The 18,926-nt window shown below is 42.5% G+C and overlaps 1 protein-coding gene across 5 annotated transcripts in view; it reads right to left on the reverse strand.

The window, feature by feature from the left end:
- The window catches only part of LOC110528005 (chromodomain-helicase-DNA-binding protein 5), a 38,058-nt gene extending 19,520 nt beyond the window's left edge, over nucleotides 1-18,538 (reverse strand). For 3 of the 5 annotated variants that reach the window (XM_021609769.2, XM_021609773.2, XM_021609771.2), the window contains exons 1-2: nucleotides 18,044-18,537; nucleotides 5,527-5,678 (exon numbers count right to left, since the gene is read on the reverse strand). In XM_021609769.2, coding sequence (XP_021465444.2) covers nucleotides 5,527-5,678; nucleotides 18,044-18,110 — 219 coding nt within the window. In that variant the 5' untranslated portion in view covers nucleotides 18,111-18,537. Of the gene's footprint in view, nucleotides 1-5,526; nucleotides 5,679-18,043 lie in introns of all 5 variants that reach the window. The other 2 variants (XM_021609770.2, XM_021609768.2) reach the window with 1 other exon arrangement.
- Between the last annotated feature and the right edge of the window lie 388 nt (nucleotides 18,539-18,926).

Raw genomic sequence — 18,926 nt, forward strand, 5'->3', positions numbered from 1 at the left:
AGCCTAGTGGTTAGAGCATTGGACTAGTAACCGAAAGGTTGCAAGATTAAAAATCTGTCGTTTTGAACACGGCAGTTAACCCACTGTTCCTAGGCCATCATTGAAATTAAGAATGTGTTCTTAACTGACTTGCCTAGTTAAATAAAGGTTAAAATGTATGGATAATCCTTGCTACTGTGGATTTTTTGAAAAATATAATGTTAGCCATGGAGAAATGCAAAAGTGTTGCTACTGCTCTCAACAACAATGATCCCCTGAATTTAGCAGGCGCTATTGACAAAGATCAGTGGGGAAAGGTTGTGATGGACTGCTTTATGCACAGGGTCAGTGAGAACCAGAGTGACTTGACACAATGGACCAAACAAGCTGTAGCTCCAAAACTAAACGGAAACGACACAGCTAGACGTCTTACTTAGTTAAAGTGGTTCCAGTCTTCCGTGAAGCAGACTGGAACCATGTATACGGGTAAGAGTCTAGCAAAATGTTCAGATGTTTCTAATTTTGTCAGAAAGTCGTTTTCATTGCAAGTTAAAGCATACTGTTCACTAGCTAGCGAACGTTAGCTTGCTGGCTCACTAGCTAACATTACGTGTATGATCTGTGTAGTAATATCATTTGTATCTCAGAAAGCTATTTGCATTGCTATTTATAGCCTAATGTTAGCTAGCTACAGTAGCTAACATTAAAGTTAGTTGGTTAGCTTTAGCTACCTGCATATTCACACAACAGCATTTCATGCACGGTGGCTAGCTATGATAATCCATTTGTACGGTAAGGGTTGGGATTATAGTTAATTGTTTAGCTAGCTAACTAGCTACATGCCAAAACAAAAGACTTCACTTCGCCAGATGATTACATGATCCATCAAGTTAGCCAGGTGTGTCTGGGGGTGATTATGGCCATCTATTGTATTTCATGAACATGCATACATGTCTAGACAATAATGACCCATCCACTTAGCTAGATGTGGCTGGGGGGTAGGTATAGCATTTTGTTCGCATGACCCATTATTTACACACGTGTTTACCAGAGACAGTAAAGTGAAGAAAAACATGACCTGCACCAAAGTTAGATTGGGATATAGGCCTAGAACTAGATAAATTGTATTTTTACTAGAGGTCGACCGATTAATCGGCAAGGCAAATAAATTAAGGCTGATTTCAAGTTTTCATAACAATCGGTAATCTGCCTTTTTGGACGCCGATTATGGCCGATTATATTGCAATCCACGAGGAAACTGCATGGCAGGCTGACCACCTGTTACACGAGTGTAGAATCAAAAGAACCTGGTGGATGCAAGGAGCCAAGGTAAGTTGTTAGCAAGCATTACATTTATCTTATAAAAAACAATCAATCTTAACATAATCACTAGTTAACTACACATGGTTGATGATATTACTAGGTTAACTAGCTTGTTGCATATAATCAATGCGGTGCCTGTTAACTTATCATCGAATCACAGCCTACTTCAACTTCGCCAAATGGGTGATGATGTAACAAAAGCGCTTTCGCGTAAAAAGCACAATCGTTGCACAAATGTACCTAACCATAAATATCAATGCCTTTCTTAAAATCAATACACAGAAGTATATATTTTAAACCTGCATATTTAGTTAAAATAAATTAATGTTAGCAGGCAATATTAACTAGGGAAATTGTGTCAATTCTCTTGCGTTCAGTGCAACAGAGTCAGGGTATATGCAACAGTTTGGGCCGCCTGGCTCGTTGCGAACTGTGTGACCGTAATTAATTTTGACAGAATTTTACGTAATTATGACATAACATTGAAGGCTGTGCAATGTAACAGCAATATTTAGACTTAGGGTTGCCACCCGTTCGATAAAATACAGAACGGTTCCGTATTTCACTGAAGGAATAAATGTTTTGTTTTCGAAATTATAGTTTCCGGATTTGACAATATTAATGACCAAAGGATTGTATTTCTGTGTGTATTATATTATAATTAAGTCTATGATTTGATATTTGATAGAGCAGTCTGACTGAGCGGTGGTAGGCAGCAGCAGGCTCGTAAGCATTCATTCAAACAGCCCTTTACCTCGTTTGCCAGCAGCTCTTAGCAATGCTTGAAGCACAGCGCTGTTTATGACTTCAAGCCTATCAACTCCCGAGATTAGGCTGGCAATTCTAAAGTGCCTATAAGAACATCCAATAGTCAAAGGTATATGAAATACAAATGGTATAGAGAGAAATAGTCGACGCGTCATAATTCCTATAATAACTACAACCTAAAACTTCTTAACTGGGAATATTGAACCACCAGCTTTCATATGTTCTCAGGAACTTAAACGTTAGCTTTCTTACATGGCACATATTGCACTTTTACTTTCTTCTCCAAAACTGTGTTTTTGCATTATTTAAACCAATTTGAACATGTTTCATTATTTATTGGAGACTAAATAGATGTTATTTATGTATTATATTTAGTTAAAATAAAAATGTTCATTGTTCATTCAGTATTGTTGTAATTGTCATTATTACAAATATATATATAAAAATCAGCCGATTGATCGGTATCTGCTTTTTTTGGTCTTCCAATCATCTGTATCGGTGTTGAAAAATCATAATCGTTCAACCTCAAATTTTTACCTGGAGTTTTGCCTCATTTTAGGCTACTACTTTCCACTGTAGTCTTGAAATCTTTGGTTGTTTACTACAATACCTTACTCTGTATGTTTATCACATTGCCCCATATGTAAATCCGTAAAGAGATGGGTGGGGCTAATGCTTAAGAGAGTGTGAATGATGCAGAATTGGTGTAGGCAAAGAAGAGCTCTCCAGTAGGGCCATTTTCTAAAAAGTGTGGTTACAAATGTATCAACTTTCAAAGCAGAATTACTTTCCCATTGTTCCTCAACTGCAGTGTATTATACACCATTTTGTAGCTGAGTCTCTACTTTAATCCAATGTAAAAAACACCATTTCAAATTTTGCTATATAAGACGGAATCGAGGTGGTCAGTCACATTTCATCAATTGAATATCTAGCACCCAGCTTGTTGAGAGCTCCATAGAAGTCATGATCAGAGGCTTGTTCACCTCTAAACTGGCTGCTGCTTACACAGAGAACTGCAACAACACAGCATCATACACCTTGAGCGGGTGCTCAATCACATCTCCCCCTCCCAGCCACAGTCAATAAGACTAGGGCAGGTATTGTCTCCTTCTATTGTCTCCATGGCCTCGCTATGGCAACATCTGGAAGGCTACACAGATGAACGTTTATAGATAAAGTGTATGAGTGAGCACTGGCATTGGCTTGTGTGTGTGTGTGTGTGTGTGTGTCTGTGTGTGTGTGTGTGTGTGTGTGTGTGTGTGTGTGTGTGTGTGTGTGTGTGTGTGTGTGTGTGTGTGTGTGTGTGTGTGCATGCGCATGAAAGAGCTGTGTGCAGCTTGTTGCCTGTTGCACAGTAGGCCTGTGTGGATCCATGGAGAGACTCGCAGGCGTCTCGCTCTGTGGCGCAGGGGAAAGGCTCACGTTGCCGCAGCGCCCGCCAACCCCACCGCCAGCCCGTCTGTGTTGCCATGGCGACCAACCCGTGCAGAGTCTGGAGCTCTCTCTCTCGCTCCCCCTCTCTCTCTTACCCTCACTCTATAGCAGCAGCAGCCAATGAAACGGTGCCATCCAATCAGACACGTTTGCATAACGAGCTTGTTATGCAGAGGCCTGTGGTTGCAGAGCCTGTGTTCCAGCGCCCGTCTAGACAAATCTCATTTATGCATACAGAGAAGGAGAGAGAATGAGTTTGGAGGGAGGTCCAAATGAAAAAGGGTGGAGGGGTGGTGGAAGTAGTAGAAGCAGAGAAGCAGAACCTCCGTTAATCTAGAGAGAGAAACTGCAGAGAAGTGACTTAACCCAACCACTGACGGCACACACAGGGTTCAATGGTACACAAACACATCACAGGATACATAAGACCAGCGTGGAAAGAAAGAGGAGGACTCTCCTGGGAGATCATGAAAAATAAATAAAGTCCTAAAGCATAACCAAATGGTTTATTCCTATGTATAACGACTTCCCTTTGGTATCAACTTAATTTCTGTTCAGCATCTAGTTTCAGTACTAAATTAAATTAGTACATACTAATTGTATAATGTGCAACCATTATTTAGGAAATGAATGTCAGATTGAATACACAAACTTCACATCCTAACGATACCATAAACACCCAACTGCGTACAATTGTACAGTGCAACAGGGGGGGGGGGCACTGCTGTCTATCAACTCGCAGTCCCCCTAAAGGGATTTCTCTCCTTAAAACTGATCTAGCCAGTCATCAGTGCTAACAGCTCTCCTGTGGTGTGTGCTTGGGCCCTGCTCGAGGGAGTCTGAGCACTGCTTGCTTTCTCAGCTCTGAGACTGACCTGCGGGAGAGAGGCCCACTGACAGGGCTGTAACCTCCATTGATCCGTGGCCTATGTCTGACAGTAGACTTTGGGGAGAGATTGTAAGTGAATAACAGCTAGTTGTGGTTTCCCTTAACAGAGAGTGCTGCCTGATAAACACTTACAGTGTACTGTCTAGCAGAGCTTGTGAACTGAGCATGGAAAGAGAGCGGTATGGAGAGAAAGAGAGTGTGTGAGAGAGAGGAAAGAGACAGGGAGACCCCTCATTAGCACAGCGGGGTCCAATGCTCAGTGTTTATCGTGGCCAGCCAAAGGGCCGGTGACAGACTGGCCACCAGAGCTCCTCACAGTGCAGCTGGCAGCCCTGGACAGGGACATCCCTGCTCTGTCACCGCCACAGTTCAGAACACTGATCAAACGTGAACACAAGCAGGGGACACACAAATGAGAAACAGGCACCGCAAAGACAAAACAAACTGTATAAAGAGCAAGGCCCTCAAATGGCAGAGGGATGTTTCCTCCGGCTCACTGTCACTGTGTTGCACCAAACATTTTCCCCTGACTTCACTATGATGTCTTTCAAGGCACACTTGTGGTTAACCTCAAATAGCCAAGAATCTAAGGAGCAGTCGTGGAAACAAATAAAATGCAGGAGTGGTTTGTTGTCTGTTTTGATATATGGTGGTGGTGTGGTATGTGGAGAGCCTCAGCTCAGTGCTGCTGTTTAAAGCTTGTTTTCTGAATGCCAGGAACTAATGCCTGGTAGAGTTCTGCTGTCAGAATAGCTCTGTCACAATGTTGTTGGAACTTACTGGCACACGCTCTAGCACTCCTGACCGACCGCCCATTTTGACTGCCACAGGGACAGGCGCTTCTCCTGATCCACAATCTACACTAGCACTCAAAGCCCACAGCTTACACTGGCACTCACGCTGGCACTGGTGCCAAGTGCCCCTAAGCCAAAGACACTACTGTTTCTCCGTGAAATTAGAGAATAGTCCAAGAAACCAAATATTGTACCCCAGTAAAGAAATCGGAGTTCAATCCCAGCCAATATAAATGGCTGCTCAAGGACTACAGTATACGGCACAACATCTACTGTAGCTTTTTAGAGGTTCTGTGTTATTCTGCATGACATGATTGTAATCTGATAAGAGTTTACCTCCTTTTTCCTCTTCTTGACTTTAGGCATCTTGCCCTCCTTCATCTTTTTGGGTTTCTTCTTCTTCTGTTGTTTGAGGGAGTCGTTGTCAGTGAAAAAGCTGTCCAGAGGTGTGAGCGGGACAGTGTTACGTTGACCATCCTCATCCTCATCTAGACACACACAAACACAAACATGGCCTTCAGAACCACATGATACACGTATTCACAACTTTGACTCTTATTGTAACACATACAGATTTCATGGGGCTTCTGTTAGTCATCACTTTACCATCCTCCCCCTTTTACCTTATATCCTGTTGGCCAGGCACGGCTCAAACCTTAACCTAGTGGGCTGCTAGTTCTCTGTCAATTGTATTGTCTCAATATTGTTGTATACATATAAGCATGCTGACAACAGTGTATAACGGTGCTCCAGACTTCAATGCTGCCATAGTGGGTCACAGAGGAGTAAGAGAGACAGCAGGGCCAGGGAGACTGCCTTAGACAGTAGACAGTACATCACTATAAAGAGACACTCCCACGGTGCCTCCTCACACACAAACACAGACTGGAGGGCATGAAATATGCAGCACATGTATCAGAGTCAATCAGCCAGCCAACACTAGACTAGCCCTGCAGCCTACCACTCCCAGAGGGACACTGAGTAGGGAGGAGGGGTTCCCCGTCTCCATAGCACAAACATTGGCTTGCAATCCACTTAGCCTCCATTTAGCCAGGCTAGTCAAGAGGGGCCACACAGACACGAGGTGCTTCCAAGGTTCATTATCAATGAGAGACCCATAGAAATGTCTATCTATACATTCCCATTCACCACTGGATAAGCTGCATGCATCTTCCCACGTGTGTCCGGCAAACGGTACCGAAGCATTTGCTCTCAGACCAACAGGCTCCAAGACAGCTTCTACCCCCAAAACTGCTCAATAGTCAATAATAGTACCCAAACTATCTGCGCTGACTCTATCTTGCTCTGACCCTACGCAAAGCAAAATATACACACACCATATACAGTGCATTCAGGCCCCTTGACTTTTTCCACATTTTGTTATGTTACAGTCTTATTCTAAAATTGATTAAATAAATGTTTTCCTCATCAATCTACACACAATACCCCATAATGACAAAGTGAAAACAGGTTTTTAGAATTTTTGGCAAGTGTATTAAAAACAGACATACTTTATTTATGTAAGTATTCAGACCCTTTGCTATGAGACTCGAAATTTGAGCTCAGTTGCATCCTGTTTCCATTGATCATCCTTAAGATATTTCTACAACTTAATCAGAGTCCACCTGTGGTAAATTCAAATGATTGGACATGATTTGGAAAGGAACACATCTGTATATATAAGGTCCCAAAGTTGGCAGTACATGTCAGAGCAAAAACCAAGCCCCGATGTCAAATGAATGGTCCATAGAGCTCCGAGACAGGATTGTGTCCTGGCACAGATCGGTGGAAGGGTACAAAAACATTTCTGCGGAATTGAAGGTCCCAAGAACACAGTGGCTCCATCATTCTTAAATGGAAGAAGTTTGGAACCACCAAGACTCTTCCTAGAGCTGGCCGCCTGGCAAACTGAGCAATCGGGGGACAAGGGCCTTGGTCCGGGACGTGACCAAGTACCATATGGTCACTCTGACAGAGCTCCTTTGTAGAGATAGAGGAATCTTCCAGAAGGACAACCATCTCCAATCAGGCCTTTATGGTAGAGTGGCGAAACGGAAGCCACTCCACAGTAGAAATGACAGCCAGCTTGGACTTTGCCAAAAGGCACCTAAAGGACATTCAAACCATGAGAAAAAAGATTCTCTGGTTTGATGAAACCAAGATTGAACTCTTTGGCCTGAATGCCAAGTGTCATGTCTGGAGGAAACCTGGCACCGTCCCTAGGTTGAAGACTGGTGGTGGCAGCATCTTGCTGTGGGGATGTATTTCAGCGGCAGGGACTGGGACACTAGTCAGGATCGAAGGAAAGGTGAACAGAGCAAAGTACACAGAGATCCTTGATGAAAACCTGCTCCAGAGCGCTCACGACCTCAGACTAGGGCAAAGGTTCACCTTCCAACAGCACAATGACCCAAAGTACACAGCCAAGACAATGCAGGAGTGGCTTCAGGACAAGTCTCTGAATGTCCTTGAGTGGCCCATCCAGAGGCCAGACCTGAACCCAATCGAACATCTCTGGAGAGACATGAAAAGAACCCCCCAACCTGGGAGAAACTCCCCCAAAACAGGTGTGCCAAGCTTGTAGTGTCATACCCAAGAAGACTCAAGGCTGCAATCGCTGCCAAAGGTGCTTCAACAAAGTACTGAGTTAATGGTCTGAATACTTATGTAAATGTGATATTTCAGTTTATATATACAGTGGGGCAAAAAAGTATTTAGTCAGCCACCAATTGTGCAAGTTCTCCCACTTAAAAAGATGAGAGAGGCCTGTAATTTTCATCATAGGTATACTTCAACTATGACAGACAAAATGAGAAGAAAAAAAACAGAAAATCACATTGTAGGATTTTTAATGAATTTATTTGCAAATTATGGTGGAAAATAAGTATTTGGTCAATAACCAAAGTTTATCTCAATACTTTGTTATATACCCTTTGTTGGCAATGACAGAGATCAAACGTTTTCTGTAAGTCTTCACAAGGTTTTCACACACTGTTGCTGGTATTTTGGCCAATTCCTCCATGCAGATCTCCTCTAGAGCAGTGATGTTTTGGGGCTGTTGCTGGGTAAACGGACTTTCAACTCCCTCCAAATATTTTCTATGGGGTTGAGATCTGGAGACTGGCTAGGCCACTCCAGGACCTTGAAATGCTTCTTACGAAGCCACTCCTTCGTTGCCCGGGCGGTGTGTTTGGGATCATTGTCATGCTGAAAGACCCAGCCACGTTTCATCTTCAATGCCCTTGCTGATGGAAGGAGGTTTTCACTCAAATTCTCACGATATATGGCCCCATTCATTCTTTCCTTTACACGGATCAGTCGTCCTGGTCCCTTTGCAGAAAAACAGCATCAAAGCATGATGTTTCCACCCCCATGCTTCACAGTAGGTATGGTGTTCTTTGGATGCAACTCAGCATTCTTTGTCCTCCAAACACGACGAGTTGAGTTTTTATCAAAAAGTTATATTTTAGTTTCATCTGACCATATGACATTCTCCCAATCTTCTTCTGGATCATCCAAATGCTCTCTAGCAAACTTCAGATGGGCCTGGACATGTACTGGCTTAAGCAGGGGGACACGTCTGGCACTGCAGGATTTGAGTCCCTGGCGGCGTAGTGTGTTACTGATGGTAGGCTTTGTTACTTTGGTCCCAGCTCTCTGCGGGTCATTCACTAGGTCCCCCCGTGTGTTTCTGGGATTTTTGCTCACCGTTCTTGTGATCATTTTGACCCCACGGGAGATCTTGCATGGAGCCCCAGATCGAGGGAGATTATCAGTGGTCTTGTATGTCTTCCATTTCCTAATAATTGCTCCCACAGTTGATTTCTTCAAACCAAGCTGCTTACCTATTGCAGATTCAGTCTTCCCAGCCTTTGGTCTTGGCCATAGTGGAGTTTGGAGTGTGACTGTTTGAGGTTGTGGACAGGTGTCTTTTATACTGATAACAAGTTCAAACAGGTGCCATTAATACAGGTAACGACTGGAGGACAGAGGAGCCTCTTAAAGAGGAAGTTACAGGTCTGTAAGGGCCAAAAATCTTGCTCGTTTGTAGGTGACCAAATACTTATTTTCCACCATAATTTGCAAATAAATTCATTAAAAATCCTACAATGTAATTTTCTGGATTTTATTTTCTCATTTTGCCTGTCATAGTTGAAGTATTTCACTCTATATTTCATTATCTATCCTGATGGCTAGTCACTTTACTGTACAATATTTGGTTTCTTGGACTATTCTCTAATTTCAAGGAGAAACAGTAGTGGCTTAGGGGCACTTGGCACCAGTGCCAGCGTGAGTGCCTTTATGTACATATCTACCTCAAATACCTCATACCTCTGCACAATGATCTGGTACTTGTACTCCCTGTACATAGTTCCATTCTCATGTATTTATTGGTATTATTCTTGTGTTACTATTTTATTTTGATTATTATTTTTAAACTCTGCATCGTTGGGAAGGGCTCGTAAGCAAGCGTTTCATGGTAAAACACCAGTTATATTTGGTGCATGTGACAACACCAGTCAAAAGTTTGGACACACCTACTCATTCCAGGGTTTTTCTTTATTTTTACTATTTTCTACGTTGTAGAATAATAGTGAAGACATCAAAACTAATAAATAACACATATGGAATCATGTAGTAACCAAAAAAGTGTTAAACAAATCAAAATATATTTAATATTTGAGATTCTTCAAATTAGCGACCCTTTGCCTTGATGACGGCCTTGCACACTCTTGGCATTCTCTCAACCAGCTTGGGAAGTCACCTGGAATGCATTTAAATGAACTGGTGTGCCTTGTTAAAAGTTAATTTGTGGAATTTCTTTCCTTCTTGATGCGTTTGAGCCAGTTGTATTTACAAGATAGGGGTGGTATAGAGAAAATAGCCCTATTTGGTAAAATACCAAGTCCATATTATGGCAAGAATAGCTCAAATAAGCAAAAAGAAATGACAGTCCGTCATTACTTTAAGACATGAAGATCAAATAACTTTGAAAGTGTCTTCAAGTGCAGTCGCAAAAACCATCAAGCGCTATGATGAAACTGGCTCTCATGAGGACCATCACAGGAAAGAAATAGGATTTATTTAGAATTCAAGGCACACTTAACCAGCATGGCTACCGCAGCATTCTGCAGCGATACGTCATCCCATCTGGTTTGCGCTTAGTGGGACAAGGAGAGTGATGCAGTGCTGCATCAGATGACCTGGCCTCCGCAATCACCCAACCTCAACCCAATTGAGATGGTGTGGGATGAGTTAGACCGCAGAGTGAAAGAAAATCAGCCAACAAGTGCTCAGCATATGTGGGAACTCCTTCAAGACTGTTTGAAAGCATTCCTCATGAAGCTGGTTGAGAGAATGCCAAGAGTGTGCAAAGTCATCAAGGCAAAGGGTGGCTACTAAAACCCTGGAATGAGTTGGTGTGTCCAAACTTTTGACTGGTACTGTATGTGTCAATTCAAAGTATATTCCATGTTGGTTCAACGTAATTGTATTTAAATGAAGTGTAGGTAGTGCCAGCTCTATAGTTATTAAGTCAACATGTCTGCAGTACCTCACACTGGGAGCTCTTTCATTTCTGAGCCACAGTCAGGTTCAAAATTATTGGCAGCCTTGATAAAGATGAGCAAAAAAGACTGTATAAACTTTATGAAAATAGAGCTCTTTGGCCATGCTCTTTGGCCATGCACAAATCTGCTGTTTCCATCTCAAGACATCTAATTCTCCTCCTTGCTGATATGTGAAACCCGCCATTATTTACCACCAAGTTTACCAGAAATGGCCACTACCATCAATGCAATTGAGACAAACACATTATGTCTGCACATGTAAAAATGTATTTAAGGCACCACATCTAAGTGTGTGATCCCAGAGAGAAGCCTCTGGCGTTCTGGCAGCTATTGTTCTAATGCTCTGTGATGTCTTCCAGAGGTGGCTGCTTCATACCGGGTGATGAGAGGGATCACTGTGGCATGTGGCAAAGGACAGCTGGCACCAGGACCAGTTTGAACTAGACTGCAGCCTCACTTGGCACACTGTGCCCACATTGAAGCGTGGACGGCGGGCAGGCAGCACCGCTCTGACCTTCTTGCAAGGTCTTGGCCACCGGACCGCTCCATTAGAAGGGAGATTCATGACCCTCTCATTCCTGAGAAGTCCAGCATTTACAGGAACACACATTAGGCCACTCTCTCTGACAGGCTCCTTATGGAAATACCCAGTTAATGGTGCCCTGACCGCAAATGTGAAGAGAGTGACTTCAGGCTTCTCCCATCATTGAGAGGGTGTTTATAGCTCACTCTACTTATGTCTTAGGACACACAAAGGCACCCTCACACGCATTTACTCCAAAGCTTGGAGTAAAAAAAACAGCTTTGATCTCCAGGCCATCAGATTGTAAAACAGCCACCACTAGCACAGAGAGGCGGCTGTCTACCTAGAGACTTGATATCATTGGCCACTTTAATAAATGGAACACTAGTCACCTTAATAATGTCACTTTAAGAATGTTTACATATCTCACATTACTCATCTCATATGTACAGTGAGAGAAAAAAAGTATTTGATCCCCTACTGATTTTGTACGTTTGCCCACTGACAAATTATCGGTCTATACTTTTAATGGTAGGTTTATTTGAACAGTGAGAGACACAATAACAACAACAAAAAATCCAGAAAAAGCATGTCAAAAATGTTATAAATTGATTTGCATTTTAATGAGGGAAATAAGTATTTGACCCCCTCTCAATCAGAAAGATTTCTGGATCCCGGGTGTCTTTTATACAGGTAACGAGCTGAGATTAGGAGCACACTCTTAAAGGAAGTGCTCCTAACCTCAGTTTGTTTCCTGTATAAAAGACACCTGTCCACAGAAGCAATCAATCAATCAGATTCCAAACTCTCCACCATGGCCAAGACCAAAGAGCTCTCCAAGGATGTCAGGGACTAGATTGTAGACCTACACAAGGCTGGAATGGGCTACAAGACCATCACCAAGCAGCTTGGTGAGAAGGTGACAACAGTTGGTGCGATTATTCGCAAATGGAAGAAACACAAAAGAACTGTCAATCTCCCTCAGCCTTGGGCTCCATGCAAGATCTGACCTTGTGGAGTTGCAATGATCATGAGAACGGTGAGGAATCAGCCCAGAACTACACGGGAGGATCTTGTCAATGATCTCAAGGCAGCTGGGACCATAGTCACCAAGAAAACAATTGGTAACACACTACGTCGTGAAGGACTGAAATCCTGCAGCGCCCACAAGGTCCCCTGCTCAGGAAAGCACCTATACATGCCCGTCTGAAGTTTGCCAATGAACATCTGAATGATTCAGAGGACAACTGGGTAAAAGTGTTGTGGTCAGATGAGACCAAAATGGAGCTCTTTGGCATCAACTCAACTCACCGTGTTTGGAGGAGGAGGAATGCTGCCTATGACCCAAAGAACACCATCCCCCCCATCAAACATGGAGGTGGAAACATTAAGCTTTGGGGGTGGTTTTCTGCTAAGGGGACAGGACAACTTCACTGCATCAAAGGGACGATGGACGGGCCATGTACCGTCAAATCTTGGGTTAGAACCTCCTTCCCTCAGCCAGGGCATTGAAAATGGGTCGTGGATGGGTACTCCAGCATGACAATGACCCAAAACACACGGCCAAGTCAACAAAGGAGTGGCTCAATAAGAAGCAAATTAAGGTCCTGGAGTGGCCTAGTCAGTCTCCAGACCTTAATCCCATAGAGAATCTGTGGAGGGAGCTGAAGGTTTGAGTTGTCAAACGTCAGCCTCGAAACCTTAACGTCTTGGAGAAGATCTGCAAAGAGGAGTGGGACAAAATCACTCCTGAGATGTGTGCAAACCTGGTGGTCAACTACAAGAAACGGCTGACCTCTGTGATTGCCAACAAGGATTTTGCCACCAAGTACTAAGTCATGTTTTGCAGAGGGGTCAAATACTTATTTCCCTCAATAAAATGCAAATCAATTTATAACATTTCTGACATGCGGTTTTCTGGTTTTTGTTATTCTGTCTCACTGTTCAAATAAACCTACCATTAAAATTATAGACGGATCATTTCTTTGTCAGTGGGCAAACGTACAAAATCAGGGGATCAAATACTTTTTTCCCTTTCTGTATATAAGGTATACTGTATCCCTTTCTATCTATTCTTTACTATCTATTGCATCTTAGCCGCTCTGTCACTGCTTATCCGTATATTTTATACTTATATATTCTCATCCCATTCCTTTACTAGATTTTGTGTATTAAGTTTTGTTGTGGAATTGTTAGATATTACCCGTTAGATACTGCTGCACTGTCGAATCTAGAAGCATAAGCATTTCGCTACACTAGCAATAACATCTGCTAACCATGTGTATGTGAGCAATAACATTTGATTTGATTTGATGTTGGTCTTTCTAGTAGCGGAAATGCTGTTATAGTGTAGCATTCTGAACTGTGGACTGTATGACTTCATGATAGAATCAGAGTAGTAGTCATTGACTGTGAGCTCACTTTCCTGCTCCTGGGTCTTGGGAGTTAGTGGTAATAAATGGTGGCAGTGCAGTCTCGATCTAAGGGTACAGAGTGATGGTGTGTGAGTGAGTTAGATGTACAGTGCCTTGCGAAAGTATTCGGCCCCCTTGAACTTTGCAACCTTTTGCCACATTTCAGGCTTCAAACATAAAGATATAAAACTGTATTTTTTTGTGAAGAATCAACAACAAGTGGGACACAATCATGAAGTGGAACGACATTTATTGGATATTTCTAACTTTTTTAACAAATCAAAAACTGAAAAATTGGGCGTGCAAAATTATTCAGCCCCTTTACTTTCAGTGCAGCAAACTCTCTCCAGAAGTTCAGTGAGGATCTCTGAATGATTCAATGTTGACCTAAATGACTAATGATGATAAATACAATCCACCTGTGTGTAATCAAGTCTCCGTATAAATGCACCTGCACTGTGATAGTCTCAGAGGTCCGTTAAAAGCGCAGAGAGCATCATGAAGAACAAGGAACACACCAGGCAGGTCCGAGATACTGTTGTGAAGAAGTTTAAAGCCGGATTTGGATACAAAAAGATTTCCCAAGCTTTAAACAGCCCAAGGAGCACTGTGCAAGCGATAATATTGAAATGGAAGGAGTATCAGACCCCTGCAGATCTACCAAGACCTGGCCGTCCCTCTAAACTTTCAGCTCATACAAGGAGAAGACTGATCAGAGATGCAGCCAAGAGGCCCATGATCACTCTGGATGAACTGCAGAGATCTACAGCTGAGGTGGGAGACTCTGTCTATAGGACAACAATCAGTCGTATATTGCACAAATCTGGCCTTTATGGAAGAGTGGCAAGAAGAAAGCCATTTCTTAAAGATATCCATAAAAAGTGTTGTTTAAAGTTTGCCACAAGCCACCTGGGAGACACACCAAACATGTGGAAGAAGGTGCTCAAAGCAAAATCTACAATGGAATGGAAGAAGGTGCATAAAGCAAAATCTACAATGGAATGGTTCAAAAATAAACATATCCAGGTGTTAGAATGGCCAAGTCAAAGTCCAGACCTGAATCCAATCGAGAATCTGTGGAAAGAACTGAAAACTGCTGTTCACAAATACTCTCCATCCAACCTTACTGAGCTCGAGCTGTTTTGCAAGGAGGAATGGGAAAAAATGTCAGTCTCTCGATGTGCAAAACTGATAGAGACATACCCCAAGCGACTTACAGCTGTAATCGCAGCAAAAGGTGGCGCTACAAAGTATTAACTTAAGGGGGCTGAATAATTTTGCACGCCCAATTTTTCAGTTTTTGATTTGTTAAAAAAGTTTGAAATATCCAATAAATGTCGTTCCACTTCATGATTGTGTCCCACTTGTTGTTGATTCTTCACAAAAAAATACAGTTTTATATCTTTATGTTTGAAGCCTGAAATGTGGCAAAAGGTCGCAAAGTTCAAGGGGGCCGAATACTTTCGCAAGGCACTGTACTGTGGGTCAGTTTAGGGAAAGTCAGCAGAAGCCTGGTGGTGGCAGGGTATAATCTGGCAGCTGATGTAACATTACAGCTCCTTTGTGATTTGCTATTATTTTTCATGCACCATAAATATTACGAGATCACAGTATATTATTATGACAGTGTAATTAGAACATACATGTGCAGTTGAACAAAAATGCAGTGGTAACAAGTGTGACCGAGTAAACACATAAAACACACATTTACTTGGGTAAGCATTACACACACGCACACACACACACACAGATGGTCAAAAATGGTGTCAGCTTTCACAGTGGAGTCTCCAGAAATAGCCCCCACCAATCAGGGATGACTTTAGTAGGCACACAAAAGCCCATGCTAATCTTTCAATTTCATTGAAGGACAAAACAATTTCAAAAGGAAACAAGACCAAGAGAAATGTCAGAGGCAGTAGCAAAAGGTAAAACTGAGACACGGGGACAGCGCTAGTGACATGCCCAAGAACAGGACAATGGGAAGGACAACAATGAGTTTGAGGCAGTGAGTGGTGGAGTGTATGGCTGTGACAGCAAACAGTAGAAGCTACTGTACTGTGGGTCCTCAGCTCTCCCTCCATGGCTTGTGGAGGGCCCTTGCCAATCCTGAAGTTCATTAGACTGCTGTCAAGCTTGGCTGGGTCTATATGAAGAACATTCTCATCAAAGCATCAGGCACATGCATGGTTAGGAAGATGGTATATGCACAATTATAGAACAGAACTGATTGATACACTCAGAGAAAATAAATCTAAAGCATATGAAGAACCAACTGGAACATAACAGGAGCAAGATTTCTTTATTAACACATTCCATAGCTATTTGTATGCAATTTACCTCCCTTTTTAACCACTAGTTGTTGCTTATTGGGGATATGCATAAGTGATTGCTTTATCCCTCAGGTTGCAGCTGTCAGACTGCATGTACTGAAATCACAGAGCTCTCCCCCCTTCTAAAGATAACCAGTTCTTTACTAAATTGTACCAATACAAAAAAAGTTATTTTGTGAGTCGGTTTGCTCCATAAAACCCATGACTACATTCATTAACCTTTTCTGTATGTTCCAAAGTCAGAAATGTTGTTGGAAACAATAATGTACATGTATTGATTCCATAGGCTACTATCAGAAAGAAGCTCAGACACAGGCATTTTGGTATTAATGACAGGCTAAATGCAAACCCCCAACTATCCACAGTGCATAACACTCTTACACGCAAACAGCATGAAATTCAAGCAAAATACTTAACAATACATTACAAAGGTGGGCCTAACGCAATGTCATTATTGCACCATGATAAACTGGTGCCATAACCAGCCAACCATTTCACACTAATAGGCTAATGCAAATGCTATGAGGGCAGGAGGGCATATTGGTCTGCCCTGGCTGCTAATCCAGGCGTAAATCATCTGGGGCCTGGCACTAGCTGGACGAGAAAACTATGAATGTTTGATTCTATTTACTGAACTGACATGGTAGTATAAAAGGGCAGGCTCCTGACTTAGGCACTTGCTGTAGGGCACTTCATCAACTCACCCCGGGCTCAGCAACTGGCTCCCCAGAGATGTATGACCTGGTTGACAGTCATGGATGGAGAGATTTATGAACCAGGCTCAGGGGCCACATAGACACCCTCTTTAACTAGCAGTGTAAATAAGAGGCATGTCCTGTTGCAGATGACCACATGAGTTGATGGGTTTACAGATTTCATCCACCATGCTCTCACCATTCTAACTTTGGAGGATTCACGTGGTCTTGAGTGCATTCAAATGTGCAGGCCTATTAGTTTTGTTTCACAGTCATATTCTGTGAAAGACTACCACAGCAGTAGTCCTGCATGGCACAGTTGGCAGAGCATGGTGCTTGCAAAACCAGGGTTGTGGGTTTGAGTCCCACAGTGAACCAGTATGAAAAGGTATAAAACTGGATGCATTCACTACTGTAAATCGCTCTGGATGAGGGTATCTGCTAAATAACTCAAATGTGCAGTAACAAAGACACCATTGTGGAAAATGGCATGTGCAATTAACTAGTATGATGGATGTGTGGAGAGTATCAACCCATTGTGCTGGTTGACAGCCACAATCAGTTTGATTACACTTGACTTATCAACAGGACAGTTGCCCTAACCAGTGTTTTCCTGGTACACGTGGGTTCAGTCACAGCCTAGCACATTTGTGGCCACTACCGAATCAATTGGACAAGAGCTTCAAAACAATTGGGACACAGCTGTTCAATTTTGATGATGGTGCATCACCAGGGAGAGTTGGACAGTCTATGGACATTCATTTAGTAATAACGTATACCTTTTATTCAGTTGTCACAACATGTGAGGTGAAACTTCTGACCTCAAATGGAAACACACAAATGTATTATATTGTTGCCTAACAGCAAAATAAAAGGGCGCACCCTCAAAACAGCACAATTAAAATGGTGTGCATGTGCCTCATTCTAATAAGAAAAATGTAGGATATATGCTGATCGCAATCAAAGTCAAATGGAGATCGGTGGCCTAACATCTGAGCTTTTAATAAAAATACATCTCGAGAATGCACGGATTGTAGGCTGTCCCCCTTTTCTCGGACCGGCTCATTTCAGTACCACAGATGGTGGCTTTTCATTCGTCTATCTATATCATATTTGAAGATGACACAGTGGCGACAAGTGCGGACATGTGCCCCTGAGGAAAACAACGGGTTGTGCAAAAATTGAAACGCTTACTGCACCCCACCCCTCTTGTCTCCTATAACGTATAGTACGACAAGCCCTTTTCCCGCATTCAACTAGGCGTAGCAGCGCAAAATATCTGACGGGCAGAAACTCCCCCCACCTTACTTCACTCCCTCACCTGGTATTTCGTCTTCAAAATCCATGTCCTCTTGTCCCTCGTCTTCATTGCTTAACGACCCAGGCATCTTTATCGCATACCAAAAAACCTCTTGCCTGAGAATTAACTGAAAGTTAACCCTCAAAACGCCACTGTTCACCTCGTATTGTCTCCCCGAAAATAATTATTTGGGTCTTGTGTAAATAAAATGTATATCTGTATATTTTCAAGAATGATGACTTCCCTCTTTTTGTAGGAAAACATGTATTTCCTTTTACACTCTTCTCTATCCAAGTCCTCCAGTCTGAAAATAAGAAAGAGACAAAACTGGAACACACATGCCCAGATTGTGACGTCTGGTCTGTTGCCATGACAATCCATCCCATAATTTTCACCACAACTAGTTAAGTCATGCTCCCCTAGTTACCACTTTTACTAGTCGTATGCAGTGCTGCAAGTAGCAATGTCAATGTGTGCATCTCTCCCCGTCTGTCTCTTTGCCCGTTTTCCCAAGCAAGTCTGTAGAAATTGAGGTTACACCAGGATATGGGGAAAAAACTTCACTCAATCCCCTCCTGAGCCCCCACTTCGCATTTCGTCTGAAATGGATTGGATGCAGTGTAATGTATCCTGTTGTAAGACCATCTAAGTCCAACTTGGTTTGAATAATCGACAAATTTGCGTATTTTAATGAAACGTGGGCTATTATGACAATGGCAAGAATCATAAAGCCAAGTTAATATATCTATTGGCATTATTAAACTTGAGGCAATGTGGGTAATTCGTCTTTAAACTTTAAAATATAGGATGCAAATAGCTCGCTGACACGAGGGCAACGATAATATGTTTGTGTGTATTGCATCTTGATTTGAAGGCGGCGCATGTTGAACAGTCAATGTTACAA

The sequence above is a fragment of the Oncorhynchus mykiss genome, chromosome 7 (genome assembly GCF_013265735.2).
Source record: "Oncorhynchus mykiss isolate Arlee chromosome 7, USDA_OmykA_1.1, whole genome shotgun sequence".
Lineage (NCBI taxonomy): Eukaryota > Metazoa > Chordata > Actinopteri > Salmoniformes > Salmonidae > Oncorhynchus > Oncorhynchus mykiss.